Source organism: Hibiscus syriacus, unplaced genomic scaffold (assembly GCF_006381635.1).
Source record: "Hibiscus syriacus cultivar Baekdansim isolate YM2019G1 unplaced genomic scaffold, ASM638163v2 tig00110324_pilon, whole genome shotgun sequence".
Taxonomy (NCBI): domain Eukaryota; kingdom Viridiplantae; phylum Streptophyta; class Magnoliopsida; order Malvales; family Malvaceae; genus Hibiscus; species Hibiscus syriacus.
In genome coordinates, this window is record NW_024062682.1 from 23,617 (window position 1) to 41,169 (window position 17,553).

The following is a 17,553-nucleotide window of genomic DNA, read 5'->3' on the forward strand; positions in this document are numbered from 1 at the left end:
TGACAGTTTCGAATTGCAGAATTCCATCTTCATGAATTAAAAGGACCAATTTCCATATGCTTTTTTATGCAGTTAGTTAATCGGTATTGAAGATCACGTTAATGAATACATAGAAATGCAGCTTTACTGGCATAGAAATAAGACAGAGCAGATGGATTTTTTTTTCCTAATGATTAGTTAATAAAGTATGAGCTTTTTCTTGGATGAGTTCCCACAACGCATCCACATGTTGTTGTTGAGTCGGAGTTGCTCCAATGGCGCATCGAATCACATCAATCCCACCCACCACTGCATGACTTATGAAAGATCTCCCACTTGAGTTTATGGCCTCCACCAATTTACGGTTCAATTCATTGCCTCATCATCGTCCTCGACCTTGGGCTTCAACCTGAAGCAAACCAATGCGAACTTTCTGGGTACTACCATCTCAAACCTCTCATCTTTCCTCACAAATGCTTCGAAGCATTTAGCCATGGCAATATCGCTTTGAATGTGGTACATCAGGTTGGCCAAACCATGTCTGCGAATCACAATCCAAAGCTTCAAAGCCCTGAATCGTCTACCCAATGCGAAATGCCAATCTTTGTAGTCAATCACTGCTTTGGATTGGCTTGCCTTGTTTCTTAGTATTTCAGGATCACTAGATAGTGAATCGGTTAACAACTTTGGTTCCTTAATCCACAAACAGCAGTCCTTGTTTGTGAGAAACCATTTATGTGTGTTCGTGCTAATGGAGTTGGCAAGCCTACTCCATCCAGATGATGGCGGAGCTCAGGACAAATGCACGCACTCCCGCATATGCTGCGTCAATGTGAAGCCAAAGCTTGAATTCCATGGCAACTTTGTTTAACTCCATAATAGGATCGATTGCTCCAGTGGGTGTTGTCCCAACGGTTGCACATAAAAATAATGGCACCAAATCTGATTTCATGTCATCATCAATGGCGATACGAAGTTTTTCAGGTGACGTTGAAAACCCTGTCGAAAACGATGTTTCAATGAACCGGAAATTCGATGAGGGGATGCCTACTAATTTTGCAGCTTTTTGGAAAGTGAAATGTGTTTGATCCGATGCATAAACTACCAATTTGGTTATGTTTTCCCACCCACCGAGCTCTTTCAGTGCTTTGTCTCTTGCAACAGCAAAAACGCAAACAGCAGCCTCACATGTACTGCCATGTAAGACTCCACCACCGGTTCCGGTAAACAAAAATGATGATGGTAGCTGAAGTAACTTGCGCATGCAGTCCAACACAATGGATTCAAGCTCAGTCGCCGCAGGGGATGAAATCCAGTTGAAACCAACGACATTAAAACCCGAGCAAAGCATTTCCCCTACAAAGCCAGAAGTGCTAGCATTTGCTTGGAAGTAGGCGAAGAAGTTTGGACTTTGCCAATGAGTGAGGCCTGGAATTATGCAATCCTTGACATCTTTGAGTATATCTTCGAGCGGTTCAGGGAAATAGAGCATTGGGACTTAAGTTCTCTGTCACTGAGAAACAGTGTGAAGAGCTTCAGGCATATATCAATCAAAATGAGATTATTGGGCCCTCATCAGCAGCTGGCTTTCATATTTGGTGTCTTGGGTATTCTCACTATTCTTAACCTATCATATGTTCGATTAGTTTTTACGTTTGTCGATTATTATTGATGATTTATCTATTCTGTTTTGAACAGAGAACCGAACCAATGGTATGAATTCTTTCTGAACCTCTCTCTCCATACTATAATACACCATCTTCTTCCTATCATTAGAACCACCGACCATGATTCTTTACCCAAACTAGAAGGTATGAACCGCAACAATATTACCCAAAATCTAAATGAGTGTTGGATATGCGTATGTTTGCAGGGTCATAATCTCTAATGTTCATTCTTGCTTCTTTCAGGTAGCATTGTCTCTTTCCTGGTGTTCTTGGCACCAGTGTAAGAGCCTTTTCTGATACATATTTGCTAATAAAATCAATGGCACATTGCTGATAAATCTGTCTCCTTTCTCTCTCCTTATCAGGCAAACCTTTTATAAAATTTACAAGAAAAAAACTGCTGAAGAATACCAATCAATCCCATACATGGTTGCACTTTCAAGTGCAATGATGTTATTGTACTACGGCAGGCTTAAGAGTAATGTGAACCTCATCGACGGCACCAGCAGCTTCAGATGTGCCATCGAAGTTATTTATCTTGTGCTATACATCATATATGCACCAAAGAAGGATAAGGTACAGTTGGATAAATCAACTTAACTCGATTACACTGAAAATCTTGACACTGAAGTTTTTTTAGGGAATTTGCAGGTATTTACAGTGAAATGGATAATATTATTCAACCTTGGAGGGTATTGTTTGATAATGGTAGTCACCAATTTGTTAAGACAAAGGTCTAATCGAGTGATTGCCATGGGATAGATTTGTGCTGTTTACAGTGTTGCAGTCTATGCTTCTCGTTTAAGCATCATGGTTTGTTTACAACAGTTTCTTTCATTGTTTATCATCTATGTGAATTATAAGAATAGAAACAAGGGTGTTGAAATAACAGAACAGATGCAAAAAGTAGATATGGAGAGCTCAGTCGGGGATATAAAACCAAGTTTTGCAGAACATGAACAAATCAAGGAAATCACAATCGTTATTGCTGAGAAACCAGTTGAATCAGTTGAACAAATCAAGTAACAGTTTTTTTTCTTATTCATTTTTATTTAATAAGATATGTAAGAGCAACTTAAATAAAAGTACAATAATCATATATATGTGATAAATATTATTACCGGTCATACATTTTTTGCTAAATAAAATAAAGCAGAAGGAATAACTGGACATTAAATCCTCTGTAAAAACATCTCAATCAAGAACTGCTAAAGCTAGTAGCAATTGGGATGACAATCGCGAGAACAATCAACAACAAAAGAATGATCCCAATGCACATACACTTCCTGCTGCTCCTTTGATACTGTTTTGCAGTGTTGAGCTCTTTAGAACCATCTTTCACATAATGGCTAGCATTAATCACATGATGCTCAATATCATCCATTTGTTCCCCTTGTGCCTCCACCATCACTGCCATATCCAAAAACACCTGGTGCAGTTCCAGCAAGCTCCTCTCGATCTCTTTAGCCGCATCATGCCTGTCCTGGATCTCGACCACCGTCTCCAACACTTTCCCTCGGCCGTGCTCTTGTATTGCCCGTGTCAAGAACCCCTCACCACCATTGCCGTCGGAAATTATCTTCTCGATAATTTCCTCATCCGGGTTTCACCTGTCACAGTGAAATACCTTCTCCCCACTGTTTCCCTGTACTCGGTCATCATCTTCTGCCTCAAACCTTGGAAATCCATCATCAGCTCCTTCAACTTGTTGCGCAACCCATTGGTTACTGCAATCCTAGTCCTGTAAGCTAACGTACCTTCTTTGCAGCCCGAAAGGCGCTTGTTAGCTGCATTTGCTCGATCCATTTCTTCGAGCTGCGCCTTGATAGTCCTGGCTTTCTTTTGCACGGTGACGATGTCATTGTTGATCTTGTTCCGTAAGGCCTTTAAAGACTCCTGTTTGTGAAGTGTTTTGCTCTCTTCGTTGGACTCTTGGAGTTTACCTAAGAGTTCACGGATTACTGCCATTTCTTGCTTCACTTTCTCTGCTTCTTCAAGGAATAGGCCAAGGTTTTGGTCCATGGTGTTTGCGTTGGAAGACATTTCGAGGTCATAGTCCGGTCCAGCTTCGAGATCTTTCATTGCCTCTTTCTTGAGGTCTACGTAGCTCATAAACGATTTGGTCATCAGATCATTCATCTTTGCTCCCTGGAATTCCCAACAAAACAATCGGATAAATACATGAAACAGTTATTTTCATGAAATTGATTCCAAAAATGTCATATCAACTTGCATAGATGAAAGGCTTCTGGATGAACTAACTAATTAACTAAAAGCTCAAGAGAAACAGAACAATGTTCACCAATTGAAAGTAAGAATCACACAAAAAAGAGTTTCCAAATCAACAGAAAATGGTTAGGTTCTAGTTTACTAGATTCTTTAAAAATACAAATGAACTGATGAAATGGGTTTTCTCAAAATCAACATACAAAAAGAGGGTTAGGATCTCATTAACTAAACTCTTCGAAAATACATATGAACATATGAAAAGGGTTTTCTCAAAATCAACAAAACAAGAAAGGGTAATACTCTAATTAACTAAATTCTTTACAAAAAAAATAGCAACCGATGAAATGGGTGCTTCCCATACCTTGGATGTTGCAGTTGTGATTGCTTTATTACTGGAATTAGCTGACAGATGGAAAGAGAAAAAGGGAAGAATTTGATTAATAGGACTTAGGTGTTTGGATTGGAAAGGAACTGAAGATACAAAATGGAAAGAAATTAAAATATGAGATTTCAGATGTTTGAATTTGATTGCGAGCTGAGAGATAGCACTTAAAAGTAATCGGAAAATCGCTTTAAGAAAAGAGAAAAATGTAGCCGTTATAGATCTAAGCTCCGATATTCCAACGGCTATATTTAGATGCCCGTTGTTTTAAATTCTTTGTTTTTCTTTTTCCGTTTCAAATTGGTATATTTTTTGAAGTGAATTATAATTATACTTCAATATTTTATATCTACTATGTAATATATTGATGATTTATAGGTTCAAAATAAAATTGTATAAATTATATATATACATATATATTATAGGTTCAAATTGGTATATTTTCGATCAATATATATGTTCCCAACTACAATAGATGTTAGAAAAGTCTGTCAAACGATACATGTATAGTTTATAAATTTGATTTAAGGGACAATAGGAATGTTCTAGTAAGTATAGTTGGTCCAAATTTTATTTATTTTATTTTATTTTTAAAATAAAAATATTATATATTAAAAAAATCCATTCCCCTCCCCTCTGCATCGTACCCCTTCCCCTCCCTGCTGCACACTCTTCCTCTCCATACTGCAGTGAAGACAAATTTACCATTCACTCACTTCCCTGCCTCCCTCGCTTTCTCTCCCTCATCCCCTTCACTCTCGTCTCTTCTCTCCTGTATGAATAAATCAAAAATCATTCACCCATTAAATTTAAGGTAAGATATTTAAGGGTTTAACTATTTAAGAGTTTAAGATGACAGTTAAGATGATAGTCTGTCAGTGGGTGTTTGATGACAGAGACGATGGTCAGATATAACCGAAAATGACCGACAATAGTTGAAATTATAGTTTGAAATAAAAGATATTAGGATTTTGAGGTTTTTTTTTCCCCTAATTTTAAAGAATTTTAGATTTTTTTAATTTCAAAGTTTTTAAATAAAAATTTTAAAAATATATAAACACGACATGTGTCGCGTAACGTACTTTTTAAATGTATGTCACAATCGAAATACTTAAAATAATAACATCTATAATATTAGACACTTAGATTAATCGAAAATAAAAATTAAAGATCTAAATGAAAAGACAAAAGACATACAGTTTGAACAATTTTTTTGTATTAAACCTAATTTATATTACATAATTATTGAGATGTTTATTTTTATATATTTAATATGTTTTTTTCTAATTATAAATAATTATTTAGTTTGATACAATTGTTAAATGTTACTTAAAAGTTCCAAGTTTAATCTCCTAAATCTATCTAAAATATTATTAATTTTTATTAATAAGGTGATGACATGTGTCTTTGTCTTATTGAAGGATTTAAATTTATTTAATTATTTTTAAATTAAGACTAAATTAATTAAATGTAGAACTATAAAACATCAAATGTATTATTATATAAATTTTAAAACTACCACATCAGCTTATCGTTACTGATTATGGATGAAATTATTTTTTATTTAATGATCTATTTAGAAATGATAACATAATTTAGTGACCAATAAAATAATCTACCCTCAAATTTTCTTTCAAAGGATAACATTGTAAACACCGCATAACTCTCCACACTCTTAACAATAATAAATTTTAGAGTAAATACAAATAATAATCATTTAAATGTTAAGATTCTTTTATTTTTTTCCATCACAAATAATATTTTTTCGTAGAACATGTCATTATGAAAAAACTTCATTCCTGTATCATTAAACTATTAATAACAGCTAACTTGGTACATTAAAAATCTAAAAAAATAGCAGTATCATTTCATTTCTTTTGTATTCTTTTTCTTTTTGTAATTTGATAATATTTTTGTAAAAAATATTATCAAATTATTCTTTTATTATTGAAATTAATTAATAATTGTCTGTTCAACAGAAAATTGACATTTTATAACAACTATTAATAAAAAAAAAATTTAAGAAAAAAACTCAGTTGTGCTAATTTAATTTTTTAAATTATAATTATAATTAAAGTAAATTAAAATACAATTTTTTTAATAGAAATTGTAATACAAATTTTAAAATTTTGATGACCTCTAAAATTTCATTGACCATATTGTAGCTTACTGCTATTTTTTCGGTATATCACTGGTGATCAGTATTATTACTGATTTAACATCGGTCAGACTATATTTCCCGATCTAACACCCTTAGCAAGAAAGTGCGCCCCCTACACCGCGCTATATGCTGATTTGGCGTCACGTGAGTATAGCGCACCCCCTGCCCCGCGATATACGGTGATCTGGTGCCACATGGGTATAGCGCGCCCCCTGATCCGCGCTATACGCCACGTAGGGGTATAACGCGGATCAGGGGCCGCGCTATACGCCGTACCAAAATTATATTTAACGCGGTCCCTGATTTGCGCTATATCTTTTATCTGAATAATTACATATAGCGCGGTGCAGGTATCGCGCCTTATATGCTTATAAATACACTCCTCCGGCTCACATCTCCTCGCATCTCTCCTCTCTTATAAATTAATACAACAATTCCGTCAACAAGTAATAATTATCGCAATCTTCTCAAATTTGATTTAGAAGTTCGTGCGATTTTTCGTTATAAGGTAATTTTGTTATAATTTTTTAATTATACTTATTGTTTATTATCATTATTTAAAAAAATATTACACTAATTATTTTTAATTAATTTTTATGTTTGTAAAATTGAAAAGCAGGAGCATACGTCGAAATAGTTTTGCGGTGCAGGTAATAATATAAAATTAAATTATTTATGTTGATGTGTAAAAAAATTATTATGTTATATTTTCGTTCATATATAATTTATTTAATCAGGTTTGTTTAAGTTATTTTTTTACAGATATAATATTGCCGCACTTTTAAACTCAAAGAATGGCGCGACTTTCAGCTATTGTTTATTATGATGGTGAAATTCGAGAAGATGAAACCAGCATTGTTTTCATATCAAATGAGCGTGTTAAAATATCATTCAAGAGAAATATAACTCTTGAGGAGCTAATAACGAAGATTTCGAGGAAGATTCATGTTGGAAGTAACAGAATAATGTCGTCGTTGCAGTACAGATTTCCAACATCATTGTTGCCATTAACTTATACAGCGTTCGAACTTTCGAACAATGATGATGTTCAAATGATGGTTGAAGCTCAAAGTAATTATTCAAACGCCACTATTGAGATGTATGCACATTTTGTTCAAGTGTGTGTTGTTCGGGGTCAATCTTTAAGCTCACACTATGGGCTGGCTGAACAAGTTGATAAAGTTGACAGCTCGACTACAATAATGTGTAATGATTTTAATGTCATAATGGGGAGACATTCATTCTTAACTCCTTACGATATGTACCGAGGTGGGTCCATGAATAATCCGTATGGCAACATCGCGTCCAGTTCAAGGGGAAGGCATTCATCTACAAATTTCTTTGACCATATGGAGATGCCATCGACGCAACCATCTGTGCAGTTTCCATTTGATACGATGGCTTCAAGCTCCAAGGGGAAGCATTCGATTGCGAGCTTTTTCAATCTCAATGTCGATATGTCTTCCAGTTCAAGGGGAATGCGTGCAAGTAGTAGGTTCTTCGACCTAAATGTGGAGAGCATGGAGGAACCATCATCTCCACCAGAAGAACCGCTTCGTGAGCCTGGTGCGGATGGTGCTGAGACTGGACTATTCATTCACCCAGAATCACCGCAATTCAACTCCGATGATGATGAAGTTCCAGGAAATGTGGCACAAACTGACCCTCCTGCACACATGTATGAAGCTGATTATGGTGCAATGTACGGGCTAGAATTTACGGATATGCCTTATCTCGGTGACTATGGATATTACTCATCAATAAATAATGGTGAGTTATCTTTAGGCATGGAGTTTTCAAGAAAAGAAGAAGCGATGATGGCTATCAAAAATTACAATATCCGTAATTCTGTTCAGTCCAGAGTCAACCGATCGACGACCGAAAAATATGTATGCTACTGTGCCTGACGCGAAAACGGATGCAATTAGATGGTTCACGTATCAAAAATAAAGAGGAAAAACAACATATGGGAACTAACAGTATACAACGGTCCTCGCACATGTTGTGCTGGAGGGGTCAACCAAGATCATCCGAATTTGGACTATGAAGTGATATGCCAAGCCATCATGCTCATGGTAAAAGCAAGCTCTCATATAGCTGTTGCAGTGTTGATTTCAGCTATACAATCGCAGTATGGGTACACCGTCTCCTATAAAAGAAGCTTGGTTGGCAAAACAAAATGTCATTGTCAAACTTCATGGCGAATGTGATGCATATTACAACGAACTTCCAGGTTGGTTTAGGCTGGTGTGGACGTTGAATCCTGGGATAATTGTGGACTTCGAAACCTCCTATGCATACCATAATGATCGAGTTCTTCGCGATCGATGCCAATTCTACCGGGTTTTTTGGAGTTACCCACAGTACGTTAATGCTGCCAAATACTACAAGCCTGTGGTCCAGATCGACGGGACTTTCTTGTATGGAAAATACAAGCAAGTTTTATTATTGGCAGTTGTCCAAGATGGCAATCGCAACATTCTTCCAGTTGCTTTTGCTCTTGTCGAAGGAGAAGATACAGATTCTTGGGCTTTTTTCTCTGAAATTTACGTGAACATGTTATCACGAGGGAAAGAATTTGAGTCATTTCAGATCGCGGAGCTGAGATCAAAGCAACAATGGAGTCTTTGGGTCTAATGTAGCAACCACCCTTTGCCCAACATAGGTATTGTCTCCGACACATTGCTGCGAACTATCATGGAAGGTACAAGAAGAATGATGAGCGTCAATTAATTGTCGCATGAGTAAGTGAAAGCAAGTTAGTAAGTTATAAATTTTTTTATCATTTTAATTTTGCAAAGAAAGCAAGTTAGTAAGTTATACATTTTTTGATCAGGTTACGAACTACTTCCTCGAACGTTTGAATCAATGCTTCAAGATTTGCGGGCGAAGAACGAGGAATGATATGATTACATTAGCCTCATCGATAAAGAAATGTGGACGAACGCATATGATGGTGGATATCGATATGGACACATGACGACCAACTTGGTTGAGGCAATCAATTCAACCTTAAAGGGTGCACGTCACTTACCTGTAGCCACTCGACGGTCGCATAACAGATCAGAGGGACCATCGCCATCCAAACATCTGATGGACCCCTCAACTCAGGTGGGATCACCGCCCTCACATCATCAGTAGAATATGGCACCTATTTAAACTAAAACAAATAATATATAATTTTTATCAAAATAATAATCTAATTATATAACTATAATCTAAAATTGATTTTTAAACATTAAAATTCATACATGTGTGCCAGCCTTCTGATCGATTAGCACCCTAATTTTTTTCTAAATCATCAGGTAGCTCCTGATGATTTTTCCTATCAGTAGACCACCTATTCAAGGAAAAAAATTTGTTATACGTTGTATAAAATTATTAATATACAAAATCAGTTTTATAATTACCTCAGAAGTAGTGGAAATACGAATGTGTTCTTCACAACGGGACATAAAAAGGGCAATCGATACCATGCCCAAGACTGCAGCAGTAGGAGACATCCGCCGATAGCATTACGCCTGTAGTCAGTGGCTCCACACATCTCCCTGTACAGCAAAGCTAAAACTGACGAGCCCCAACTGAATGATCCGGCGAGACGAAAGTCGCTAAGATGTCGCAACCATATGCAGTGAACTAGGTTGCACGATTTGTCCGGCATCAGCAACCCTCCTATCAGCTGCAGTATGCATGCTCGTGCATACATCTTAACCTCGTCCTCAGAAGCGTATGCGCTCAACTCCCGAAAATTGGCATATAACCAATTTAACGGTATCTTACCTCCGATAAAATTTTCCGGGACACGTCCAAGACTATCCCGACACAAAGTAGTCCAAGAACCGGAAGCTATCCCCGATATCACATCTCCATCCATCGGAAGCCTCAGGTGCATAGAAACATCCTCAAGCGTGATCGTACACTCTCCGCACGGAAGATGGAATGTGTGGGTCTCCGGCCTCCACCGCTCTACTAAGGCAGAAATCAGGTATGACTCTATCTTACAGTGACCCTGATATCTTCCTATGTAACCGAATCCAACCTTTACTAAATACGGCAAGACACGGCTGGATATCACTAACTTAAGATTTCTAATAAAAGGATCTAATACACGGTCATTCTCCTAAAAATAAATAATTACAAAAATTAATTCTTAATCTAATAATCATGCATTAAATGAATCAACTAATTATTACTAATAATTTAAATTAAATTAAAACGTTAAAATATTACCGTATCAACAAAGTGTCGAGATATTTAATTCTTAATCTAATAATCATGCATTAAATAAATCAACTAAATATTACTAATAATTTAAATTAAATTAAAACGTTAAAATGTTACCGTATTAACAAAGTGTAGAGATATAATTTTTTCATCCGAGCGAAGTAGACTGTCTTCCATTATATATCTGTAAAAATAATTATATTAGTAAAATATTAAATAAAGTAAAAACATAATAGTTAAAATATTATAAAATATACCTTAAAAAGATAGTATTTGGGAGAAATTTAGAGAATTTGAGAGAATTTGGTGTGATAAAAGTGATTGAGGATGGGAGTATTTATAGGGAGGATGGGGACGTGAAGAGTTGGTAATTAGGGGTATAGCGCGTCTCCTGCACCGCGTTATACGCTACGTGTCAGATATCCAAGTATAGTGCAGGGCAGGGAGCGCGTTATACCTACGTGACGTCAGATCACCGTATATCGTGGGGCAGTGGGCGCTCTATACCCATGTGCCGCCAAATCAACATATAACGCGATACAGGAGCGCGCTTTCCTGCTAAAAGTGTTAGATCAAAAAATATAATCTGACCGATATTAGATTGATAATAATACCGATCACCGATGATATACCGAAAAAATAACCGTAGCTTACTGTAAATTTTAATAATCAAATCGGTTGATCCCTTACACGATAAAGAGACCTATTCCTTTTACAGATAATCCTTCCCTTTAAGCTTGATGAACTCTTTGGGAATCATTTGGTGTTTAAAATACGGGCCCAATTTAAACCAAAATTTCTATCTGTAACAAAGCAAATCTCTCCTCTAAAAACCCTCTTCTCCATATTGTTCTTCAGTTGAAAATTCTCTGTAAAAACAAGAAGAAGAAACCTAAAGATGAAGGGTCCAATAAAGATTGCAATCGGTGACATGGTAATCTCTTTCATGTGGGCTTTTGTTTCATCGTCGTTTGGTTTACTGACTTATTTGATAGCCAGCACCGCTGGTGTCCAATCCTTAGCTTGGGCACCTCTTGTTATCATCACCGTGCTCTTTTTCGTTTTCCTTTCCATCTTTAATATTATTGGAGCAGTTCTCGGTGGGGCTAGTTTTGATCCTACTGCTACCACTGCCTTCTATGCTGCCGGTGTCAGCGACGATACCCTTATCTCCATGGCCCTCCGCTTCCCAGCTCAGGTAAAATAAATAAATACACTAAATTTTGTATGTTTTTTGTTGTTGAAGAAATCTGTATCATTTGACATGGGTTCTGCTGTTCTTTTAACTTTTTGGATCAAATTATATGATCTTTTTGTGGTTTAATATTGATCTTTTGACTGTTTAGACATTCATTTACTAGTTCAAAAAAATAATTTGCAAATTCATCTCTAAATCCAATTTAAAAAATAATATTGATCTTTTAACTGTTAACACTCTAGCTTTAGTTATTTTCTTTGTGTTACTTTCAAATATTCATTATCTTTACTTGCTAGCAATTAGTTGTTAGTCTTCTTTTTCTCCTTTCAATTTGTGTAGTTGTGTATTCATGTCGTGTTGCGTGTCAACCGTCAAGATTGTGTTGTTTTGAGATAAAATTAAATTGCAAAGAACCATTCATGTTAAAATCATTGTCTTGCTTTTCCTTTCTAGCAAGAGAGATATGTCATCTTAAGATGTTTAAAAATGAAATTGAACAATTAGCTAAAGCTACAATGTTGATGTACATTACTGAAAATGGAGTGTTTCACTGGCAGGCTGCTGGCGCCTTGGGTGGTGCCCTGGCAATCATGGAGGCGATCCCGGAACAATACAAGCACCTGATAGGGGGACCATCTTTGAAAGTAGATACACACACTGGAGCCATTGCTGAGGGGGTCTTGACATTTTTAATTGCCTTTGCTGTTCTTTTTATCATCCTTAGAGGCCCACAGAGTTCAATATTCAAGACATGGTTGATTTCCATTGTGGTCGTAACATTAGTAACGTTTGGCTCTGCTTACACTGGACCTTCCATGAATCCTGCATTTGTAAGTTTCGCCCTTCCAATTTTTTGTATGTTATTCAACTTATCTTTGAGCAACTATGTCTTACGCTAGTGTCGGGTACAATTCCACAAGCGTCAAACATAGTTGCTTAAAGATAAGTAGCAACATAGGTTACGTGTTCCCTCGCCCAAAGGTTTCCATGTATTTTGAGGGTCTTTGGGACCATTTCTCTACACCAATGTTTGGATCTGTGTCGAACGGGTTTTCATTTAAAGGAAGAGTTACAGTAACATAGACAATCACTGCTGCCTTGTGATTTTAGTTTAGGATTCTATCAGTGCTTCTTTGTCTGGTTAGTCAAGGATAGTTGTCTCTGAAATTTGGCTTTATGGGCAAATATTCGATCTATGTTACTTGGACTCGGTACAAGTGTCGGACTTGGGTATGTGTCCAACACGGTTTTGTTGAATTATTATTTTTTAAGTTTCTATGTATTTAGAGGGTCCTTTGTGTTGCTTCCTTCAGATTTTATCATTTACCTTGTCTTTCTATTGCATCATCTCCTTGAAATCCTGATTACACTTCCTAGTCAATAATGTTATACTCCAATGTAAATATGCATCATATTATGCATTTATTCCTCACCTCTTATCGATTCTTTAAATTTCGTAAGTTTGTAAATCTTAACCAGTCATTTCCTGCATTTCTTTTCGAAAGCAACTGTATGTTATTAGTGCAGACATTGCTTTACATTCTAAATGCATTTGGAGATGTGAATCATATTGCAGGCCTTTGGTTGGGCATATGTATACAGCCAACACACCACTTGGGATCATTTTTATGTTTATTGGATCTGTCCGTTCATCGGAACTATATTGGCTGCGTTGGTTTTCCGGGTATTCTTCTCCCCACCACCAGAGAAAGTGAAGAAATCATAAGGTTGCTTAAAAAGGTTCCTGTGCCAATCAACAACAGCAAATAAGCTCAATGTTTATGCAATAAGCTTTTCTTTTCTCGATTTGGATGATCTGATCATCAATATCTGTCTGTCATTTGTGGATACCATGAACGAACCATATTTTCTTGTTCGCATTCTCTTGTCTGGTTGACTGCGAATCATGTGAACAAATCATGGCTTGAAATCGAAGAAGTAAAATATATATTTTTGTATAATTATTTATTTATATAAAATATAATCCAATGAAACTTGCCTATTTTTACATATATAATTGAATAAATACGATATTTACAAGACTTTTGAAAAGTCAAACAAGAAAAATTGGATTTGAAACCTAGAATAAAATTATTATAAAATTTAAATGCTATGTTTTTACAATTTAAGAATATATGATTGATTTTGAACATTCATGCAAAATTAAATAAATTTACCCGTTAATTATTTTTAAAAGATTTTTGAATTACATACAATTTATTATATGATATTTTAATTTTCTTGTTAAAACGAATGTACTGCCTAAAAATTTGTTGTACAATATTTTATTTTTCTTACTAAATTGAAACTAATTAAATTTTAAAACAAATGTTTCATTGATAATCATATAATAAATTTTAATGTACCATCAGAGAAAATTAATGAAACACCTGGATTCTCAACACCAAAAACAAAAAGGAATACTATTTTAGTTTCCACCTTGATGCCATTGGCCTTTAATCGAATGAACACCCTTTTCTCAATATATATATATATTGTAGTTTCCGCTTTCTCTAAAATAAAATGAACTAAAATTACGTTAAGAAAAAAAATCTCCATTTTCTGTAGAATTAAAATGAATAAAAAAAAATTATATTATTTAAAAATTCTAGCACCAGGGCAAATGAAGTCTCTCTGGGCGCACGTTAGCCGGCCTAATGGGTCCTCGGTTTCTCTTCTTTGCTTCTGATTTCTTCTGCGGTCTTGTTAGCAGAGATTTTTTCGTAGTTGTTTTTGTTTCTTTGGTATGGATTCGTCGAGTTTGAGTCTTGATTGGAGGAATTTATTCGTGGGTTCGAAGAATCGGTCGCTTGATTTCCCCCCTGAGATTCATGATGGAGCTGTTGCGGTTAAACCTCCTCTTGAGGTAATTGAGGAAGGCATTGCTGATTGGAATCATGCCCTAGTGGGTCAGTTCATTGGCGTGGCTCCAAGATTTGCTTCATTGCAGCGTATAATCGTTTCGATTTGGGGGAAATCTTCGCAGGTGAAGGTTAGTTTAGCTGGTCCCAACCTCTATGTGTTTTCGTTTACGGATGCTAATCTGAGGGACTAGGTGCTCAATAACGGTCCCTGGCATATCCAGAATAAACCTCTGGTTTTGAGGAGGTGGGAGCCTGGATTGCAGAGACTCAATTTTGACCTAGCGCTAATGCCTATCTGGGTTCAACTCTATAATATCCCGCTTGAGCTCTACACTCAAAAAGGACTTAGTTACATAGCTAGTGCATTAGGTAATCCTCTTTTTATGGATTCCATCACTGCATCTCGTGAGAGGCTAGAATTTGCTAAACTGTGTGTTGAGATTGACGCTGACAGTGTTCTCCCTGATGTTATTCATGTAATGCTTAAGGATGGGTCGTTTGTGGAAATAGAAGTGCATGTGCCATGGATGCCCCAGTCCTGTGCTACGTGTAAAGTGTTTGGGCATCATGTTAGCTCGTGTACTAAGATTAGGCAAACTCCTGTTAAGCCTAAGGAAGTTCAAGTCTGGAGGAAGAAAGAAGTCACCCATTCTGATGAGACTGGTAGTAAGGAACCTCTGTTTACTATTATTGAAGCTACTCGTGAGAAGCTTACTTCTGTTGATCATGGTTCTGATCTCCAGGTTGGAATTGCCATGGAATCATCTGTCCAAGATCTTCAAGAAGCTAGTGAGGTCACCCATCTTGTTGGTCTGGGGTCTGGTCCCATGCAACTTGTTACTGTTGACCAGTCTTCTGTTTTGAAGAATCATAATGGTGACTCTAGTGGTCTTGTTAGCAACTTGGGGGTCGAGGGAGTTGTTAAGCCTAGTGAATTTCCTTCTCTTCAGGATTCTCTGAAGAAGAATACTATGGGTAAGAAAAAAGAGAATGTTGGTTCCTCTAGTAAGGTAGGAAACTTGGTGGATGGCCCCAGGAAGACCAGGGTTGCTTCCATTGGTGTAGCTTTGTTACTTAATGAGATTAAGGCTAAGAAGAGGGATTATTTGGATAAAGTGAAGAGTAATATGGTGTATTTGGGTACTGGTGTGATGTTCCTTCCTCCTCTTGACAATGATAGTGAGCTTTTGGAATGTTAGGAGGATTAATAACCCCCTAAAGCAGGCGAAAGTGCTTAAGAGGCTGGATTCTTGTGAAGTGGATGTTATTTGTCTTATGGAGTCTAGGATTAGAAGGGATAATTCTGCCAAATTTTCCACTGTTTTTTCTGCTGATTGGAATTTAGTTGAAAATTATGATTGTGTTGATGGGGGCAGATTATGGATTATTTGGAAGAGGCAGCTGTCTTTTTATGTGTTGAGAAGATGTGATCAGGCCATCTATATTATTGGCACTATTGATGGTTTTCAAACTGCTATTACTGCTGTTTATGGTAGCAACAGTGGTGGTACTAGAAGAGGTCTTTGGGAGCATTTGAAGACTGTCGAGAATGCTATTGGATCCTCTTCTTGGGTGATTGGTGGGGACTTCAACATAATTGCCAGAGCTGAGGAAAGCTCAGACTTCGATGTTATGGGAGTTCATAATTCTACTGACATGAAGGAGTTTCAGGACTGCTTGGAGGAGCTTGATCTGATGGACCATCATTTCCTTGGGCCTATCTTCACTTGGTCAAATAGGCAGGAGGGTTTTTTTTTAGCTCGGAAGCTAGATAGGATTTTGGTTAACTCTCAGTGGTTGTTGGATTACCCTAATTCTTTTGTGGAATTCAAAGCTCAGGGGGTCTCTGACCACTACCTTGGGATTTTATGGTCTCAAAAGGGTGTTTTGATTAAGAAACCTAAACCGTTTAAGTTCTTTAATTGTTGGTCTTCACATGACAGATTCCTGACTATAGTTAAAGACTCCTGGCAAGTGCACTGTGCAGGTTCTGCCATGCAAGTTCTGTTTAGTAAAATGAGAAGGCTTAAGCCTCTCTTAAAAGAGGTCAATAAGGAGTTTTATTCTGACATCTCTGGTAGAGTGAAGGGTAAAAGATCTGAGTTGGAGCAAATTCAGATTTTTAATTTGACTCATGTTGAGCAGAGAATAGTTGATGAGGAGAAAAGAGTCTATGATGAGCTTGTTAACTTGGAAGTAGCTGAGTCTGAGTTCTATAGACAGAGAGCTAAGATGCATTGGTTGAATGAGGGAGATCTCAATACTAAATTCTTCCATCAGAGGGTAGAATCCAATAAGAAAAGAAATACCATTAGAGTAATTAAAGGTGAAGATGGTCAATTTTATGACACTTTTGAGGGCATGGCTGCTGAACTAGTAAGTTTTTTCACTAGTCTAATTGGAGTTGAGGACCCTCTTGTCAAGAGCAGTTCTATTGAAGATCTGAAAGGCCTGTTAAACTACTCCCTGCCAGAAGGAGCTGCTGATTGTTTAATTAGTGAAGTGACTGATATGGAGGTTAAGGAGGCCTTGTCTAAGCAAGGTAAGGACAAGAGCCCGGGTCCTGATGGGTACACCTCTGGGTTTTTCAAGGCTGCCTGGGACATTTTAGGTGCTGATTTCACTTCTGCTGTGAGGTATTTTTTCCAGACCTCCTATTTGTTGCTTGCATTCAATGCCACTGCCATTGTTTTGGTTCCTAAATCCCTTAATGCATGTCTTGCTAAAGAATTCAGGCCTATTTCTTGTTGTTCAGTAGTTTACAAACCTATTACAAGAATTCTAGTCAATAGACTTGCTCCTTTCTTTCCTAGTATGATATCACTTAGTCAGTCAGCCTTTGTTAAAGG

General features: G+C 36.8%; 3 protein-coding genes and 1 pseudogene across 3 annotated transcripts; 2 read left to right on the top strand and 2 right to left on the bottom strand.

The window, feature by feature from the left end:
* Positions 1 to 166: 166 nt before the first annotated feature.
* Positions 167 to 1,471, bottom strand: LOC120117937 (annotated as a pseudogene).
* A 63-nt stretch (positions 1,472 to 1,534) lies between these two features.
* LOC120117938 (bidirectional sugar transporter NEC1-like) lies at positions 1,535 to 2,672 on the top strand. Its single transcript, XM_039138098.1, has 5 exons — positions 1,535 to 1,586; positions 1,678 to 1,692; positions 1,890 to 1,926; positions 2,012 to 2,222; positions 2,409 to 2,672. The coding sequence occupies exons 1-5, from the start codon at positions 1,535 to 1,537 to the stop codon at positions 2,670 to 2,672; spliced, it is 579 nt and encodes a 192-aa protein (XP_038994029.1).
* Positions 2,673 to 2,752: 80 nt separating this feature from the next.
* LOC120117906 (syntaxin-related protein KNOLLE-like) lies at positions 2,753 to 4,401 on the bottom strand. The gene is given in 3 exon segments (XM_039138073.1): positions 2,753 to 3,251; positions 3,254 to 3,794; positions 4,237 to 4,401. Coding segments are annotated over 2 exon segments (939 nt in total). The 5' UTR covers positions 3,786 to 3,794; positions 4,237 to 4,401; the 3' UTR covers positions 2,753 to 2,844.
* A 7,066-nt stretch (positions 4,402 to 11,467) lies between these two features.
* On the top strand, positions 11,468 to 13,708 carry LOC120117907 (aquaporin SIP1-1-like). The gene is made up of 3 exons (XM_039138074.1): positions 11,468 to 11,840; positions 12,398 to 12,670; positions 13,417 to 13,708. The coding sequence occupies exons 1-3, from the start codon at positions 11,541 to 11,543 to the stop codon at positions 13,564 to 13,566; spliced, it is 723 nt and encodes a 240-aa protein (XP_038994005.1). The 5' UTR covers positions 11,468 to 11,540; the 3' UTR covers positions 13,567 to 13,708.
* The last annotated feature ends 3,845 nt before the right edge of the window (positions 13,709 to 17,553 follow it).